The sequence below is a fragment of the Salarias fasciatus genome, chromosome 13 (assembly GCF_902148845.1).
Source record: "Salarias fasciatus chromosome 13, fSalaFa1.1, whole genome shotgun sequence".
Classification (NCBI taxonomy): Eukaryota; Metazoa; Chordata; class Actinopteri; order Blenniiformes; family Blenniidae; genus Salarias; species Salarias fasciatus.
The window spans coordinates 12,776,149-12,794,391 of record NC_043757.1 but is presented as its reverse complement, the minus strand read 5'-3'; the positions used below and the strand labels follow the sequence as shown (position 1 = coordinate 12,794,391).

The 18,243-nt window shown below is 43.1% G+C and overlaps 1 protein-coding gene across 3 annotated transcripts in view; it reads right to left on the bottom strand.

Annotated features, from left to right (window-relative positions):
* macrod2 (mono-ADP ribosylhydrolase 2) overlaps nucleotides 1–18,243 on the bottom strand; it is a 410,420-nt gene that overhangs the window by 266,323 nt on the left and 125,854 nt on the right. For all 3 annotated transcript variants that reach the window (XM_030105906.1, XM_030105907.1, XM_030105908.1), the window contains exon 4: nucleotides 17,651–17,680. In XM_030105906.1, coding sequence (XP_029961766.1) covers nucleotides 17,651–17,680 — 30 coding nt within the window. The remainder of the gene's footprint in view (nucleotides 1–17,650; nucleotides 17,681–18,243) is intronic.

The following is an 18,243-nucleotide window of genomic DNA, read 5'->3' as shown; positions in this document are numbered from 1 at the left end:
TGTGGGACTGTGGGACTAAACCATCATCAGTTATATCGTAAAAACTCTCTCAGTTAAAATATGATGGGTTCTTATAGATTTTTTTTTTAAAACAAAATAACACAGATTGCAGAGAATATGATAAAAAACAGAGTAAAACTGAAGTGAATTCCAGTGTATGAATCAAATAATTCAAAAGCAGGTTGCAGCGAGATTGAAGAACACTAACATGTCATTTGTGCTGCGAAGGCCTGAAGCTCTACCAGCTGCTGCAGTCTGGAGCCGAGGGTGAACCGCAGGTTAACGCCTGTGCATCGGGGGTTGTGTGTGCACCTCGAAGACACATTTTGCAAAGCAACAATGCATTATTCAATTATAGAGAACGTTTTCTAACTCACACTTATTTTACATAGTGTTAGAACATGTGGAGACTGCTCAGTGACCACAGGCGAGCGCAGGAAAAGATGAGTTATCAGGTCACAATTACAAACACAATGTGAATAATAAACAAAAAAAACAAAAAAAAAAAAAAAAGAAAGAAAAGGGGGAAAAAACAGCTGGGATTTTTTGGGTTATAGATAATTTTTAACAGACCCTATTCTTTCTTTCTTTCTTTGTTTTTTTTTTTTTTTTTTTTTTTACATTTCTCATTGCTAACCTATTCTCAGTGCTCCTCGGTCTCCAATGCCTTCTCCTTTCATTCCATTTCTCTTTGCGCTGCCTGAAAGACAGATCTATGGAGCGAGAGAGTTCTTGTCAGAGGCTTATCGCCTGTCTCAACCCAGCGGAGAGAAATTCCTTGCCATTTGTTGAATACGAGTGAGACGGTGTGCGTTCGTGGCTCATCTGTGGCTGCACTTCCTCACCTGGCACTCATGTGATTCGACTTCATATCCCAGCCTGCAGCAGATAAACTCTATCTTCATCGGCCAGACCCCTCAACATCAATCTGCCTCGCTGATGGCTCGCGTCTCATAACACATTCCTACCACCCTGTTTATGCATAATAATAAAAACACACTCATGTCCCACCGAGCATACCATTTTAGATATGAAAAAAATAACAACAACAAAAAACATTTATTGTAATATGTGCGTCTTTTTCACGAGGGAAAAGTCAAGTCCTCTTAAAGCGAGAGCACCCCGTCGCGCTATCCTAGTTCCAGCACCTCGAGGGCTTCTTCCAGTCGTGAATCAGTCACGTTGTGACGCCGGACACCGCATGGAGCGCATTCACCATGTGGCCGGACAGAGGTGAGGTGGAAAAGGAAGTGTAGTGGGGGTGGGGCGGACGTGTAGAGGAGGACAGGGCAGGTCTGTTTATTTATTGTTCTCTCCTTGTTTAACGGCTCATGACTGGCTAGCTTTATTAAACTGGGCTTTGAGCACACACACAGCAGCACTAAAACTTCCTGATGGCTGAGAGGGGATCAATTCAAGCTGCTGCCTGCAGGAATTACTGCAAAATAATAGTACTATCGCACAGGTAGGTCTTGCCTGCGTTAGGGGTTAAATGGACCATTTAAATTCTTTAATCAACTCCGGTATTAGCTGCATGAGAGGAGTGCTGCTCCGAACAGATATATGAAGGCGCAGACATTTTCATGAATATCAAGTGAGGAGTTAACGCCGAGCTGCCACCAGAATGGTTACAAGGAAAAGCGCAACATACAGTGTGTGATCAACAAAATACTGGCAGCACGCTGAAGATTATCAGTTGTAACGGCATTAGTAAAATATACAACACTTTTGTAGGAATTAATGCTTCTCCAAACATGAAATAAGCTGCATCAGACAAGTGTTGAATGAAGCACGCATTATTTTGAATCAATCCATTTTCTATACTGCTTCATCCAACTTATGGTTCCAGGGCGCGTGAGTTAATCCCATCTGATGAAAGCAGGGCACACTCACACACTCACACACACACACACACACACTGAGGAGCAACTTGCAACTTAGAGAGACCAATGTACATTAAATGCATTTTTATCGACTGTGGAAGGACACTGTCTATGGAAAACATAAAAATGGACAGACAGAACAGGGGAACTCCTCACAGAAAGGGTCCCACAAGACTCCAATCAGAGATATTCTTACTGTCAGGTGACAGAATGAACCACTACAGCGTTGCAAGGTGACATTACTGGGCTGTGTTTCTAAAAAGTATTTACTTGCACTTAAATTCACTTCTTTCTGGTTTCATATCAACTTACTTGATGGTGGAAATACATTATCCATGTGCACTTTTACCCAGACGAGAATTAAAAGCTCATCCTGGATACTTGTGAAGGTGGATTCACTGTAAGATATTTTTAAGCTGTTTTTTTTATTGCATGACTGGAAGGATGTTAGAAATAATAACATTAAGATGTCAATCAGCAGAACAAGACATAAACCACGGCCCGAAAATTACTCCAGATGTGCGCCATCACGTTAATGACAAACTAAACTGCATCATGCCTTTTGTTGTTAAACAGAGGCGTGATACATTTCCATAAGACAGAAATTATAGTTTTTCTTTTCTTTTTTCTTTCTCAAACTGAATTAACAAGATAATTATCTTGAAATTATGAGAAAGGGTTTCATCTACAGAATTGACTGTTTCTCTGAATTAATGAGATAATTATTTCAGAATTCAGACACGATGTCTGTTTTTCTGCGTTAATGAGATAATTACCTGTTCAATTCAGAAAATTGGGACAATTTTTCTCCCTTTATTGAATGCATTACACTTTTGTGCATCACACCGTTTATGCTACCGTCTGGAATAGTTTTGATCGCCTCCTTTGACGAACCACAGGAAACAATATTGGCAAAATAACAAAAGTACTTATCATGAATATGTAATAAATGGTAATTCCAAAACATAGAGAGTACAGCAAGGTTAAATTCACCACTGCCCTTTGCATATCTGGGGTCTCTTACATTAAAATGTAAATCGCTGTTATGGCAGATGTGAAAAGCAGGACAGAAAAAGGTTAGCTAGATTTTTCCAATCAGATTACAAGTGAAAGTCAGGGATCATCAGATAGCCAAACAGCATATAAATGTGCTGACTTCATGCTGTGTACACTTTGAAACCACTCCCTCCGCTCGCTCGTTGACATCGTGGTCCCCTTGACCCCCCGCCGCCTCTGTAAATTGTGTTTCACGGCTTGAAGGTTACAGAGAAAGGCTTGTATTTGCCGAGGAGGCCAGATTAGTGCTCATCAGTCGTGGTGTTGGAGATCCCTGCACTGACCCTCGGGGCAAAAAGCCAAGCTGCTTTCACACTGCGGTACACGGGCACTCGAAAGAGCCTACAGCGGCCTATTGTCACCGCTCACCCAAAAGAAAAGACAGCAAATTGCCATGTCAGGAACTTTGGCCTCAGCTCCAATATAATACACAGCCTTTGTCCCTCATCTTGGCTGTTAATATAAAGGATTTGGAATGGGTGTATCCTGCAACTGAAGTCTCACGGCAAACACACACTAAGTTGATGCCAAAAATGACTCGATGTGGTTGGTTATCTGGGTGTGTGCTGCAAAAGATGTTTATTTGCACCAGTTTGGCGTGACAGGTACAGGATGTAGTCAAACGTGCATCAGTAAAAGTGCAGATGGAGAGTTAAACTGGTGCTGAGAGCAGTCAACTTAGATTACCTGAAATACTTTATCTTAAAATGAGGGTGGAAAAAAAATTCTGCGTTGATGTTCTGAAGATAAACCCTAGTAAACACCATTTCACATCTTGAAGAAACCCAAAGGAAATAAAAAAAAAAAAAAATGGACTCAAAAGCACCTAAATCTAATTTTAAAATTCACACACTGAATTTGCCAGGTTTTGGTGACTCTCTTCCAAGGTCTCCACAGTATAGCTATAAATGTGTTTTTGGACTGGCACATGTTTACTTTCTGTATCTGTATCACTATCAAATGCATCACTTTCTTAATGAAACTTTCATGTCTGTTTAGATTTACTGAAATAGTTGGGAACGATTGTTGCACATTTCCTATTTTGCTCAGTAGCCAATCATCTAAAGGCAATTATAAATTCTCTTCTCCGTGACACGGACTGACACAGAGATTAAAAAGCTTCTGGGAGCGCACTTGACTGGAGGTGAGAGTTTGTCATTACTGCCTCGATGAAGACCTTCGACAGTTTGATGGACGGACATATTGTAGCACAAAGTGCTCCAATTTATCAATACATAATAAGAAGAACCAACAATTAAAACAATTATAGAAGAAAAAATTTAATAACCTGAAATCCATTCCACTCACAGTGAATAAATACATGCTAAGAATTCATATCTAAATACTTGAAGCACCTCGGGTATGAATAAAAATTCAGAAGCTAATCCTGTCTAACACCTACGCCTGTGTTTGCTCTGACAGTCAAATAAACCCTGCGAGGAGGAAAAGAGTGTTGAGTTAGAATTAATGCAACGTTAGTATGTGCATTGTTTTTTTTGTTTTTTTTCCCATCAGGTCTATTGGCATACCCACAAAAAGCCTCTGCATGTTTCTAATCAGCATGGTAGCCATCATAATGGCCGCAATAAAAGCACCGGGATCTTGCCGGAATGTAAAAAGCTCCAGTAAAATAAAACGCATGATTTAATGACCATCTGTTGGGTGCCAGTGCAGACCTTGCTGCGACACGCTTTGTGAATGATCAAAGGCAGCGTCCGCATCGAGAGCGATTCACCTCAGGAGGCACGCCGGGGAATTAACAAGCCACCCAGCACAGATCCATTTTCCATGCAGTTGGGCTCTTTTGATTCCTTAACTGGTGCGCCTCAGTCTCGCACATCGGAAAAGAGGGAATGAAACACTGTAATATACACAACAGTCTAGCCTGGCAACATGTGAAGCTCCAAGCTAAACAGCGCACACGCTAAAAGTTCAAAATGCATTTGTAAAATAGCCTGACGGAAGAATCTGAAAGGGATGTGTGTATAACAAAGATATATATTTTTTTGATGCTGTTGCTCAGAGTATCCCTGCCATCGGTGTGTTTATAGCTTTCCCTGAGCTGCTCCAAGAGTCCATTTTGGTGTTGAGGGATGGATGCCAAATGACCAATCAGCACTTAAAAGAAGCGTACACACACACAGAGAGGCATGCTGATGTCCTCAGACAGACATTCCAAAACACTCGGCTCTTATCTCATCAAGCCTCAGTAAATAAAACATTTAACAGCTGAGCCAGACTCTGGGTTGCAAAGAGGCAGCGGGTTTCCTGCCTGGTCCAGGAATAACACAAACCAAAGATAAGCCAGACACAAACTTATTATCATAATTAGAACATATTATGAAGTTATATAAAGACCAAAATAAGACACATTCTCAGGGGGACGACATGAGAGAATAACTGTTCCACTGATGCTGCTCACGCTTTAGAAATATACCATAAGGCATAACAAATCTCAGGTGGGCTCCAAAGAAACAGAATAACCACACAAACACTCTGAAACAGCATAAGTCAGCGGTGAAATAATTAACATCCACATCCTTGGGCTGACATAGTCATTGTTGCCTTGCGTGCCTCTTTTCACCCTCTGTCTTTCTGCCTTTTCTTTTATCTTTCCTTAATTATTTTTCCTATTCTGCTGCCTGCCTGCCTGCCTGTCAGTTAGGTTGTGTGCAGTATTTAACATGCTGAGGGGACACATGTCCACCCCAAACGCCACAGAACAAATTCACTACTTTGTTTGCGTTCACAGCTCATTTGGCCCAATTCATGTTTTGGCATTCTGTTATTGTCACGCTTGGTGAGGTTTTTCTCCGCTGCCCACCAAGGGGGAGAAACACGTTCCAGGGGCTGTCAGCTGAGCCTCACATTTACACTCCTGCAGTATTTCCTTCAGGCTTACTTTCCATGTAGAAAGGCGTGTCTGAAAACAGTTACTGGAGAAAAGTATGTGTGCCTAATCTTTGGGGCATTGCCAGCACGGTTTGAAGAAGATATTATAGATATATTTGAGGGCGGGAGCGATCCGGGGACGTGAAGGTGAAGTTGCTGAAGATGTGACACCGGGGTCAACTGTTTACGCGTCTTTACCTCCCATCTCATCCACATCGTGACCTCTCAGTGGGGGGTCAAACACTGGCGCTTTAGGCACAATCAGCAGCACAGCTGTGTGTGCTTTGTCGTGCCTCCAGCATGAAGACAGTCTCACGCCTCGCAAGTATACAGGCTCGCAATTTTATTTGCGCAACCCCCCCCCCACCCCCACCCACCCCCCGGCCCTAACACTGTGATGATTGAAGAGCCTTGAGAAAGTGTCAGTGTGGTGTTGATCACTCGCAGGGCCGTGGAGGTTGAAGGGAAGGGACATAGTCTTGTTTGCAATTTCACAGGTGGAGCTGGACGGTGGTGCGAATGTCCCAGCTGGTCTCAGAGGTCTAATCTCCCCCTAGCTAGCAGCAGTCCATACACCCACCGACTGTAAACACAATGGCTCCCTATGGTACTGAGCTGATTGCTGTTTCATCAGGGCCAGGAACTAAAGTCAGCGGAGAAGAGCTGTGTCTCTCGCTGTTTGATGAACTTGTTTATTTTCTCTGCACATGGGAGGCCCAGGACAAACTGATTGGCAAGCAGTGTGTTTATCGAAGTCTTAGAAAGCCTTTTCCCTGATAGTGGACGGTCAGTACTGCACCAAAGCCACAGCAAAAAGCTTAATTAGAGCTTTCTGAAAATAATGTCTTGATACCACCCCCTATAATGCCCATGCCCATTATTACTGCTAAGTATGCTCCTCCATCAATTATGGCATGTGCTAATGTGAGTCTCACAGTAGAGAGCCAACATGTTTCAGAGGGCTCAAATAGCTTTGCTGCACTCTCCCACTCAGAAATTAATCTTCCTCCCAGCAGACACCTCTACACATGCCCAAAGCTGAAAGCAACACATATACTAGTACTAATTGGTTTGTGTATACTGAAAACTTAATCTGAAGGCTCCCTTCTCAAAGACATACACAGGACTTTGCATATAAATGGCAAGTTTAGTTGGCTGTCGTAATTAAAGTTTACATATTGTTTGACCTTAAAAAGCATGGGTATTATCTATCTGCAAACCTGAAGTGGTTAATAATAATTTAAAAAATTCTATTTTATCGCGATATTGGAAGTGTGCTATCTGATGAAGAGGCAGAGCTAATTTTCCATACAGCTTTATTTTTTTTACCCCCGTTTTGCCTGCGTCTCTAATGAAAATATATAAATAGGTGAAAGAAAATGAGAAAACATTACGCAAAACTGTTTTTCTCTCACTGCCACCCACTACGTCTGACATCTGTTCTCCACCTCCACCACACCTTTTACTCTGCGTATCCCTCTGCCATTCGTCATGCCACCTTCCTCCTCCCTCATTGTTCCTCACCTTTCTCCCTCTTCCTCGACGCTCTCCCTCCTCTCTCCACCTTTATGTGAGATTCTATGGCTCTCCTCTGAGAACCGTCGGCGCACACAAACCGCGGCTGCAGTGTGCGGGTGATAATGAAGTGTCTGGGAAAAGCGGATTAGGTGGAGTGGCGGGCATCATCCCTGCGGTATAAACGCTCATCTCTCCCTCAGGAAGGACACATGGAGCGTCTTTCACCTCAGTCCGACTGCCTGTCTCAGCGCCACTCTCAGCCAACATATTGGGATGGCTGCTGTGGCCCCGAGGAGGTACCAGCGAGGGGGTTAACGCAACGACAGGCTCACTCCTTGGAGACGCTTGGCGTTTTCATCCTCTGACACCCGTCTGTTTATTCCGCACAGTCAGGCTGAGACGAGCATAGCAGGCTGCGCGAGAGTGACGATCTTCACCAGGGGAACACGCTGATACAGAGGGAAAGCGAGAGGGTGAGAAAGAGGAAGCTAAAGAGGAAGAGACTCCTCCTCTTCCCTGTGGTCTGACAAAAAGATGACAGCTTTCCTCTGGAGCCCGCTCTGCCGTCCCTGGGCTAAAACCTTCCTTGTAGGCAAGTGGCCTGTCAGACACAGCTAACTAGGCTGCCCCATGAGGGATGCAGAAAGCCTGACAGTTTGTTACTAGTTGGCAAAAGGCCACCGCGGCAGGTCAGTCCCTGCACAGGAAGTGTCACAGAAGTGCCACCGATCAGACCAGCGACCGGCGCTTTCTAGATGCTTACACAAATAAGTCGCCTGCTTTACTCCCACAGATCGTTCTGAGACTCATTATCAGTGCAGTGTCACATTCATGCCTCACTTCCGTGCACTGCCCCCGGTGCTGCTGTAGACTTTAGATACCTGAGAGCAGTTGGGGTTCTGTGTGTTTATGCTTCTGTGTTTAGTGGACCAGTGGCACACACACTCTCTCGGACACTCTTCCACATTGAACGAGCGCAGAGTCTGCTGAAATTCAAGCCATGTGGTGCAAGTGTGTGTAATCTCGCTAAAGTTGACACAGCAGAGTGGGACATGGTACATTTACATCTTAAAATGCACCATTGTAATTTAGTAATTGCAGTGATTAAAACAAACTGGCCACACCTATTTGTATTAACAGTCTGAGTAGCTTCCCTTCCAGCGTCCAGTGTGTGGTCTAATGCTCTTGATTGCAACTGGAAGTCAACAGGAGAAACTGGCGTGCAACCTGAAAACCACATGGACACACACAATACTTTCTCTCAGGCTAAGAATACATCTGCAATAATATTTGGTTCAAAGTAAATGGCTCCTAGAACAAGGTTATTCCACCTGTCCTGAGGGCTGTTTATTGATTTAATGGCTCTGCTTAATGACGGTGACTTTACAGTTCCATCCATTGATCTCCAATGGGTCCTCATTTACCTTCACCACTGTCAAATAAAACAAATGGATTGTATTGGATTAGAAATTAGATCCTCCAAAACTCAAAAAAATAGAGAGACAATAAGATTAAAACTTATTCCACAAAGGCTAAATGATCATTTTAGAGTTAATATAAGACAGCATGAATCTGATTAACAATGTAATTCTATAGTTTGTCCGTTGCAGGAAGAGTACTCCTTTATAATTTGCATGTTGTAAGAATTTCTCTGGTTCACAATTTGAAAAAGCATTATCACAATAACCGGGTTTATATGATGTGTGTGTCACGTCAGCCATCTGTGAAACATTTGTGAGCATGTGCCTGAGCTCTTGGAGCTCCGTGTAATGTCCTTGTAATAGCCCTGCCGTGATTGGTGAGACTGCGGGACGGGGTAGTGCCCTGCTAAGAACTGTCCCCCGTCTGTCAGATCCCATCACTCCTGCACGCATTGCTGGGGGCATCAGGACCAAAACTGACCACTGAGTCAACTGACAAGACGGCTCAGCATCCTTTTATCTCAGAATAAGATTCTCACACGCACACACACATACACACACACACTCTCAAACTCAGACACGCACACTAACATACCATCATTCAGGCAAATGCGTGCCCAGCCACGTTCGCACACACTGTCATGAAAACAGAGACACATATATGTAATACACACAGACACATGCGTGCAAAGGGAAATAGACAGTGCAGTGAAGTGTATGCAGGTCCGACCCCTAAAACAGGCACAATAAAGCCCGGCCAGGACACAAATGTGCTCTGACACTAGGGTTTGGTAATGTGTTAAGTTGTCTAAAATCTCAACAACTGACCCAGAAATGCATGAAAGGGTGTGGGGGTTCTGGGTATCGGAGGAGGTCATGTGTGTTGCAATGCGGAAGAGAACCAAATTGACACTTTCTTGCCCACTTCTCAAGCCCCGCGGTCGTATTCTCACACCGAACAATGAGAGGTGACAGAATAAGGTGGATGAGCCTTGAATTTGAGTGAGCGCTCTTTGTTGTACAAAAGGTAGACGGGATTTCAGCGACACATACATGCAGTTGAATCGCAAAAATATCACTTTTGTGTTCAAAGACAACAAGAGAGAGAGCATAAAACAACAAGAGAGAAGGAAAGAAAGAAAGAAAAACTGCAGAGGTCAAACAAAGTAAAACAAGCAGCTGCAATATGTTTACAGCGTCAGCCCTGAGGGAAAGAGAGCACTCGACTGCAATATCACATATATTTACTCTAATCTAAACATTACGGAGAACTTCAAATGGCAGATGACATGTTTGTCTTGTTGTCTTGCAAAAAGCCACAGAAGTAAATGATTACAACATGCGAGTATCAAAACGGAAAACAGAAAACTGTATGTCCCTGTGCTTTTGGGTCATTTTAAACACTTCATTTTCTTTACTCGGACATTAATCTCGGACTGCATGAGTGGAAAGGGCTCGAATTTCAAACCGATGAGGCTCAATCCTTTCTCTGACTTCAGATTCAATATGCGACGAGAGAGAATCTAAAGGAGAGGAGCACTTCACCTCAGGTGACCCAGCAGTGGCGAAAGGCGTGTGAGAAAGTGTCAGTTTGAAAATGATACTGAAAATAAGTGGTTTGGGTACTGAGACTCTCTTGTGCATTTTTTTTTTTTTTTTCTTTTTGGCACAGAGATACAAACCCATTTTCCCCTCTTAAATTGACTGCAGTCTAAGACAGGCTGAAAATGGCATGTTTTAAGACTCTTTAAGGCCAAGGAGAAAAGAAAAGAAAGCACATTCAAGACAATCTGTTCTGCCCATATACAAAACTTGAACTTAAAGATACAGGCCTCATCCTGCTTTATACTGAAACTTTTTGAAATCTCTACTTCAGTCATATATGTCTGCGAGTGGTTTCTATGGTGCTGGTAATTTGCAGGCGTGTCAGAGAAGAGCGCCGACGAAGAATAAGCATGTCTCTGTGTGGTCCTCGCCATCTCCACCACGCTTGATATACAGTTTGATATGCTGATACGTGCGCTGTTTAAAGTTAGGCCCTTCCTCTCGCTGCACTGCGGTGCAAGAGATCAAGTGATGCCATCAACTACCTAACGACATGACTGCCGCAGGCAACGGCCAGCAGCTTGATTTATACATGGGGACAAAGATGAATGATTCATGGGCTTGGAGACGGATACCGAGACACGTGGAGGCTGAACGCCTCTACTGCTCGCTCTCATACATACACCTCCTCATAAACTCCTCAGAATGCTCCCTTATGTGTCATAATCCTAACATCACACAGTTGACCAGCCTTGTTATCATAGCTGATGATTGTTTTATGAATTTTCCACTCCCTCCTTTAGTCTCTACATTCCCCCCCACCACACACACGTACTGTCCCTGGTTTCCTTCCGGTATTCACCGGGACGTTTCTTCTTCCCTCCCCATTATAATGCAACGTTAATCCTAAATATGGAACCCACTGTGGTAGAATAAAATGAATGGCCCAATCACTCTGCATCAATTAGTCCATCCATCACCGCTGATTGGAGAAGGAGGAGTAAGAGGAGGAGGAGAGGGAGCAGGAGGGGGACGCTCGTGGTGACTGTTCTCTGTGTTGGCAGGAGGGAAACAGAAATGGCATGAGAGCGAGCTTTCGCTCAGAAATGCAATTTCCATCAGTATTTGGGCACTGCAGTCCACCAGATGACCTTGTCCTGCTCATTTCAACGGAATGCCCTCTAAATTGCGTCACTGCTGTAACAATTGGGTGCAATGATCTGACAGCTTGGGGACACTTCTCACATGGTGATTTTTCACTGAAATGACTGATGCCTCTCTTTACCTACTCACTGAGGTGATACCAACCACTGCATACACAATAAGGCGACACCATCAAACTGATTGAACTGAAGGATTGGCAAAGAAATGAGCAGTTGATTTGTTATGTATACAATTGTCCAATAACTTGCTAGGATTTACAGTTGGTTAACATTAATGATGTGAATGATGTGAACAACATTTTTGGGGGGACTGTGGTTCATCTTTTAGTGAACCAAGAGTTTACATCTCATGCAAACCATTGGCTAGGAATATTCAGAGCTGGATTTTTTTGATTGGAGTAGAAACAAGTAACACACAGCAAAATGTCACTATCAACTAAGGCCATTCTGTAAACTACTGTTTACAAACTGCTCATATTCCTTTACATATGTTGATTAAGTTAATGGTACAAACTCAATGAGTATATTGAGGCATTAAGACTGGTCTATGAACACACGAATGAATGCACAATCATAAACAGTCATAACTTGTTAACCTTGCATATAGTTAACGCTCACCTTTCTCTACCCGAGCTGAAAATACATTTCAAACGTCAAAATATATTTGTTACGTATGTGACGCACGGTAAGAATTTATCCAGTGACTATGCTTCATTAGATATGACATGAAGCTAAAAAATATTTAATTGCTAGCATAAAGTGTTGCATTAATGCATAAACTCGCTAAAAAGTTCACGACACTTGGGATTTGTACAGTTAAGTTGTTCCACTGCATGCAATTTATGAAATGACTCCTCCGCTCATGCAAAAATTAGGCCAATTCAAATGAGTTTGGTTCTTTATTTGAATTATTTAACTGAATATAACTGGCTCACACCAATCTAGGAGGGCCCTCCCGTTTTTTCAATGGTACTTTGGAAAGTGAGCATGAAAGTGAGCCGATGTCCTGAATATAAATTATTCAAATGAGACGTAAATATACTTCTAAATATACTTTCACTGGACCGCGTGAATAAAGAGAGAAACTAAAAATGTGTTTATGTTGTGTGTTTACCTCATAAATAGCTCCTAACAGCGAGGCTAATCCCAGCGAGGGGGACAGACGCTCATTTATATCGGGGCTGTTTCTGTTGCTCTTTAAAAAGCACGTGGAACAGCAGAGCATGAATACAAGGGAGGCCGAGATCATAGTGTAACTAACTTCCCTTTAAATACAAGGAGATGAGTAACTCCCAAGAGGACCCCGCTGACTGAGGAATCTTTGCATTCAATTTATCATTTTACATTATTTAGGCTACTCCATGGGGAAATACGCTGCATCTGTCATAAGTTATGCTAATGGCTGTTACTACCATTTGTGAACTAAGGACCATCAGTCAAGCACAGTGTGCAATTTATGAGCTATGAGAATAATGCGTCATCTCTGAGTGATTAGTTTGGGGGCTTCCATGGAGCGGTGTGAGGGAACCTGAGGCCGTCTAATCCAAACCGTCACACAACACCATCCTCTATCTCGACCTGCTCTCCTCCCCCGCCACGCAGCGCCGCGCGCTGCTCCCCTGCAATCTCCTCAATAAACAAGTCTCGAGCGGGACCCAGACAGACAGTGGAGGTTCACCTGGAGGTGACAGGAAAAGAAAACAGAGCTCTTTGCATAACGAATGGAGATCCAGATAACGCCACGGAGCACTTAGGAATCTTGATAAAGGATTATCCAAACATGTCTGAAATTGAATACATTGTCTTTTTTTAAGCACGGTGTTGCAGTGAAGAGCCAGCCCTGCAGTTGCCGCCCAGTTCTGCTGAACTTGCATTGCTGAGAAACTCACTGCTCGCACACGTTTTCACATCTCACTCAGAGGTTAGAGCCAGGACTCTTATGTATTCTGCTAATTAGGTTTGTAATGGAGCAGCATTATACAGGCATTTACACATCATTTTACTCGGGAGGGCTGCTATGAAATGCTCCGTCATGTTATTTTAAGCCTATACATCCCAAGATATCTGGAGTTGCAGAGGAGAGCAAAACAACACAGCGGTCAGCATCAGCGACAACAAGTATAATTAATCTCGCATATCACAACTGCGTGCCGTGACTCACCGTGTTTATAGAACTTGTGAGGGTGGGTATCAAGCACACGGTGACACAGTCTGTGTTGTGTAAGCAGCGACAGAGGCCGGCGAGCTCAGGTTGTGTTCGCAGCTCGTGGCTAAATTAGCCCGACGCAGGTCCGACACAACAACCCGTGTCCCCGCTGCTCGACTGGAGAGAAAAAGGAGCCCCAAACCCGCGAAGAACGATTTGTTTGGGTGGTCTAGTTAAAGCCCGGTACTAAATAGGCAACGGCTCTGGTTAGAATGCTAATGAGCCTATTTCCCTCCTGGATGGAGACATCAAAGCCAAGTGGAAGCTCCCTCTTTGTGGCTACACGGGCCTTCATGGTATCATTACATGGCTCAGTGTGTGCTTCAATGCTTCTGTTTGTCTGGGAAAAAAAAAGAGAGAGAGAGAGAGAGAGAGAGGCAAATGGAGTGGAAAGGCGGGATAGACAACATGATGTTTACATTAGGTCTATTCTTTTGGGAGAGTGCCAGCATCCAGCCATGCTGTGACACACATCACACAAGCAACCTGGTACCATTCATAATTACCCTCTATTCACAGAGGCCTCATTTAGCGTGCTATTATCAGAGATCATTGTTATTTCCCTCTATGTATGTTTGGAATCCCAGTGAGACCCTCATGTCTAACGTAGATAACAGTACTATTTTGGTTAACCCCATTGTGTACATAATACTGAGGACGCGCAATCCAGGGAGAATTCCCAGCAGTGATTTCTAAGGATTTAATAAAGAGTCAGGGCATAAGGATCTTTTCTTATAAGTTTCCTTTTTTTTTTTTTTTTTTTTTTTTTGCATTCATAACTAGAAATGTAACAAGAATGTGTTTCTTGAGAGTAAAATTCTCATTCAGAGCTTTCTTTTTAAACTTACGTCCATCCTGTTTGGCTGCAAGCCAACAGAACAATCACTGAGAGAAATGTATGCTCGCTTTTACTGAGACCCTGCACCACACTTGAATTAATGGTGTGATATATATAAGAGATGAAACCCATATCTCAAAAGATACCTGCATGTCTGAAGTACACACAAAAGTGTGTAGGAGGTGAAATAACTTCCACAAAGTAAAGACTTTGTCCAGTTTTTGCAGAGTGGCAGTGGGCCTGGCTCCTCCTCTGTGAGGGCTAAGCGTGGCTCAGGTGTGTGAGGCCAGCATGATGGATCATCCTGTTGTGCAGCAGCACCTCTGCAGAGCCCCGAGAAGACAGCTGGGAGATAAGGATGGCCCCATATGAGAGCACATCTCCTCCTCACATCGATCCTCACCGCCACCGAGGAGGTCTTCACATGCCAAACCCCAGATAGAGGCGGGAGGCGACGGGCGGGGCAACAGACCAACAGGCCCGCGAGTTTAGCTGCCACCTTCGAGCGATAAAGACAGTGGCGGAAAAAACAAAATTCTCGGCCCCATCCTGACACGAGAGCGGTGATTCTCAAGAGTGTGGGTATCAGAGGTATGCCGTTACCGGTCAAGATTTCACTCTTCTTTTAATTATTTTGAGATAAAATCACAATAAAAACAAAAAACATTAAAACTAATCATTTTATCCAAAGAAAACAAATAAAATAGTTTATCAAAAGAATTCATCAAAAGAACAAAGACAAAAAAGAATTGATCAAAACAAACAGTGAAAGTAATTAAAATTCAAACTTACGAAACTTTAGTTTCAAACCGGAAATGTTGCAAAAGTTTCAGATAATACGTGAGCGACTCTGACATTTCAAACTGAAAGCATCTAAATAAGTAGCAGCAAAAGAACAAGGCTTTTTATCACCATTAATAATAATGTTTCATCATTTGGAAAACATGACAAAATGTGTCATTAAATCAAAAATTATTACTTTTCATGAGACAAAGTGTGCCAAGTGTAAGAGAGGAAAGTTTCAATGTGAGTGGGGGTTTCCTCCCACACTTTAAACCCCACTGGTGTAGAACTTTGTTGTGTTTGGAGAGACAGATGACATTTTCAAATGTTTGATATTCTTACTCCAGTTATCATTCCTTTTTATTATAACAACAAAAACGAAAAAAAAACACACATGACCAGAATCACAGGTAGGAAATCATCAATTAATACACTTGGCATTTGAGTTGTCGTGGTCATTACCCACATGAGGGATGCAATTCTTAGCATTTTGGAGTTAATTGACCTTGTATTTTGGTGCCAGTAACTTGGCAGGAATAGCATCGCTGGAAGTCAATTAACAATGAAAAGAGGTTCTGCTCTCAAAAAGACGGCACTCGCTACAATTAGAATTCCTCTGGAGTTAATAAGCACAGCTGCAGGTCACAATCAACTGAAATGTTTTCTCGCAAAGTATGACATTAATTGACACATAATATCTCACCATTGAGTTTTGACGCCCCAAATTCATTTTTTTGCTGGAGCTTTTGTTGAAACTCGGCTTTTTTAAGTGGTCGAACACTGATGTTAGTTCAAGAAATAAGATGAAACAACAAGGCCGAGATTTGGAGAACTGCGAGACGGTGCTTAGTCGCAAAATAACAATGAAACTATAATGGCAGAGAAGATTGCTTCTTGTGTTTCTTGATACATGGCAAATCAATACAGAGAAGTCGACGGCAGTGGAGGCGGACACCAATCAGGAGGATGGCGGGATCTGCTTTACAGGGCCTGGCTTGGTTATGAAGACGCATGTTTGCGACCTCTGATCTCAATCACAGGAATTCTTCAAATGGTTGAGCTTTGAGAGCCTCTCCATGATACGGACGCATTGTGATTCCAGGCTGCGAGTGTGCGGCCTTAAAGATGTATCAGATGAGATAAGGGTCACTCCGAGCTGCATGATTAGATGTGAGGGCTGTTTCGTCAATACTATACACACTTTAATGGACATCAGCGGCACCGAGCGAGTGCCTCACTGCGCCCTGATGCGTTCTTTATGCACATCTTTTGCCTCCACTGGCTCACACTTGCCAAGAAGAAAACACTTATAAATACATAATGCGATGTAGAGGAGAAGACTTTTGCAATGTGCAACAATTCCATCCGAATGTGATGTTTTTTTTTTTTTTTGTGAAACCAATTCCCCGAAATTTCGTGTTTTGGAGGAGGGCTGGCAAATAAAACAACAACAAACGCTGTGAAATGGTAATTCACAAGCAATAGAATCTACAGCAGCCCAATTCAGTGATTACCGGAAAAAAAAAAAAACACAAGTCATAGGCGCACACACACACAATCTAACAACCAGCCACTGTGCAAATGTCAGGGAAGGTGTTCATTTAAATCAACACAAGAGACCTTCAACACACAATACACACCAACACTGCTGAAAAAAAAACGGAATACATTATAAATTTACATTAGGTGGACTTGCTAAAGTCTGCTGAGCTTGCGGGGATGCACAACTGAAGGCTGTCATGAGACATTGGAAGTGACAGCCAACACAGATGGATACGCAGATAAGGCTGAAGCAGTGACCTCCTTTCACTGTCATATCATTGCCACATATCATTAAAAAACTCCCTTCAGAAAAAGGAAAATAATAAATTAACATTCCACATGTAACTGGGGGCCCTATACCCCGATCTCATCAGTCTGCAGTGGAAACTGATTATTTCAATCACATCACCACAGAAGTCACATTCCAGGAAGAAGAGCGGGGTTGGGCAATAGCTTTCCGCCGGAGCCCTCCACCCATTACTCCCACGCTACCGTCGGCCGCCTCAGATTTCCTCCACTGCTTTGATGGTGATGTTCTTCAGCAGGGCCCTAAAGTAATGGCCGACTCTCGGCGCGCCGCAGCGCAGGGTTGCCGTACGCTGCGCTGGAACGTTGTGGCGGTACGCTCAGCCGTGCTTCACACCAGCACTGGAAACGAAACAGACGCTAAAGTCTGCCGTGAACTCGAGGAAATCCTGCAGACGGGCTGCGTGCCAGAACTCATAAGTGCAACTTTGATAGTGTTCGCACGCCATGAGAACAATCAGTCAGAAGGCATGATGGAAAACAAAATCATTGCTTACCTCCTCCTCCGCCCAGAAGACTGGAGTTTGCTGGAAGAAAAGAGAAAATGTGTGTCAGTGCAACTCAAACATCATCAGAAATTATGAATCCTTTCATAAAGTAACATTTTGAAAGAAAAATGCATCGTAAATATAAACATTTCAGACAAATTCGCATCTTAGCGCTGTCAAACAGGAAATGTCCCACTCGGAAAGCGGAACATTTCATCATAGAGATTATAGAATGCTCCCAACTGAAAAGTGGAGCTTTAATAAGTGGAAACTTCACAGTTCCGAGTTGCATCATGGAAACACCGATATGAATAAGTTTACCCTCTCACTAGGGTGCTCCTATTAAAAAAAACAAAAAAAAAACAACCTCAGCCGTGTCAGATAAAAGTTTTCTCGAGTGATGTTGCAGCTTTCAGGACACATTTCTATCCACTCTCCAAACTGAAATCCCAACTGATGCTTCCACACTTCAGATACACTAATATCCACTATAATTTCCAGATACACTTCAATGAGGCATCAATATCACATAAGAGATCCAATAAAACCACCAATATTAAGAAGATTTTTCCAGATAAACCTGTGATCGCACATTCAACTAA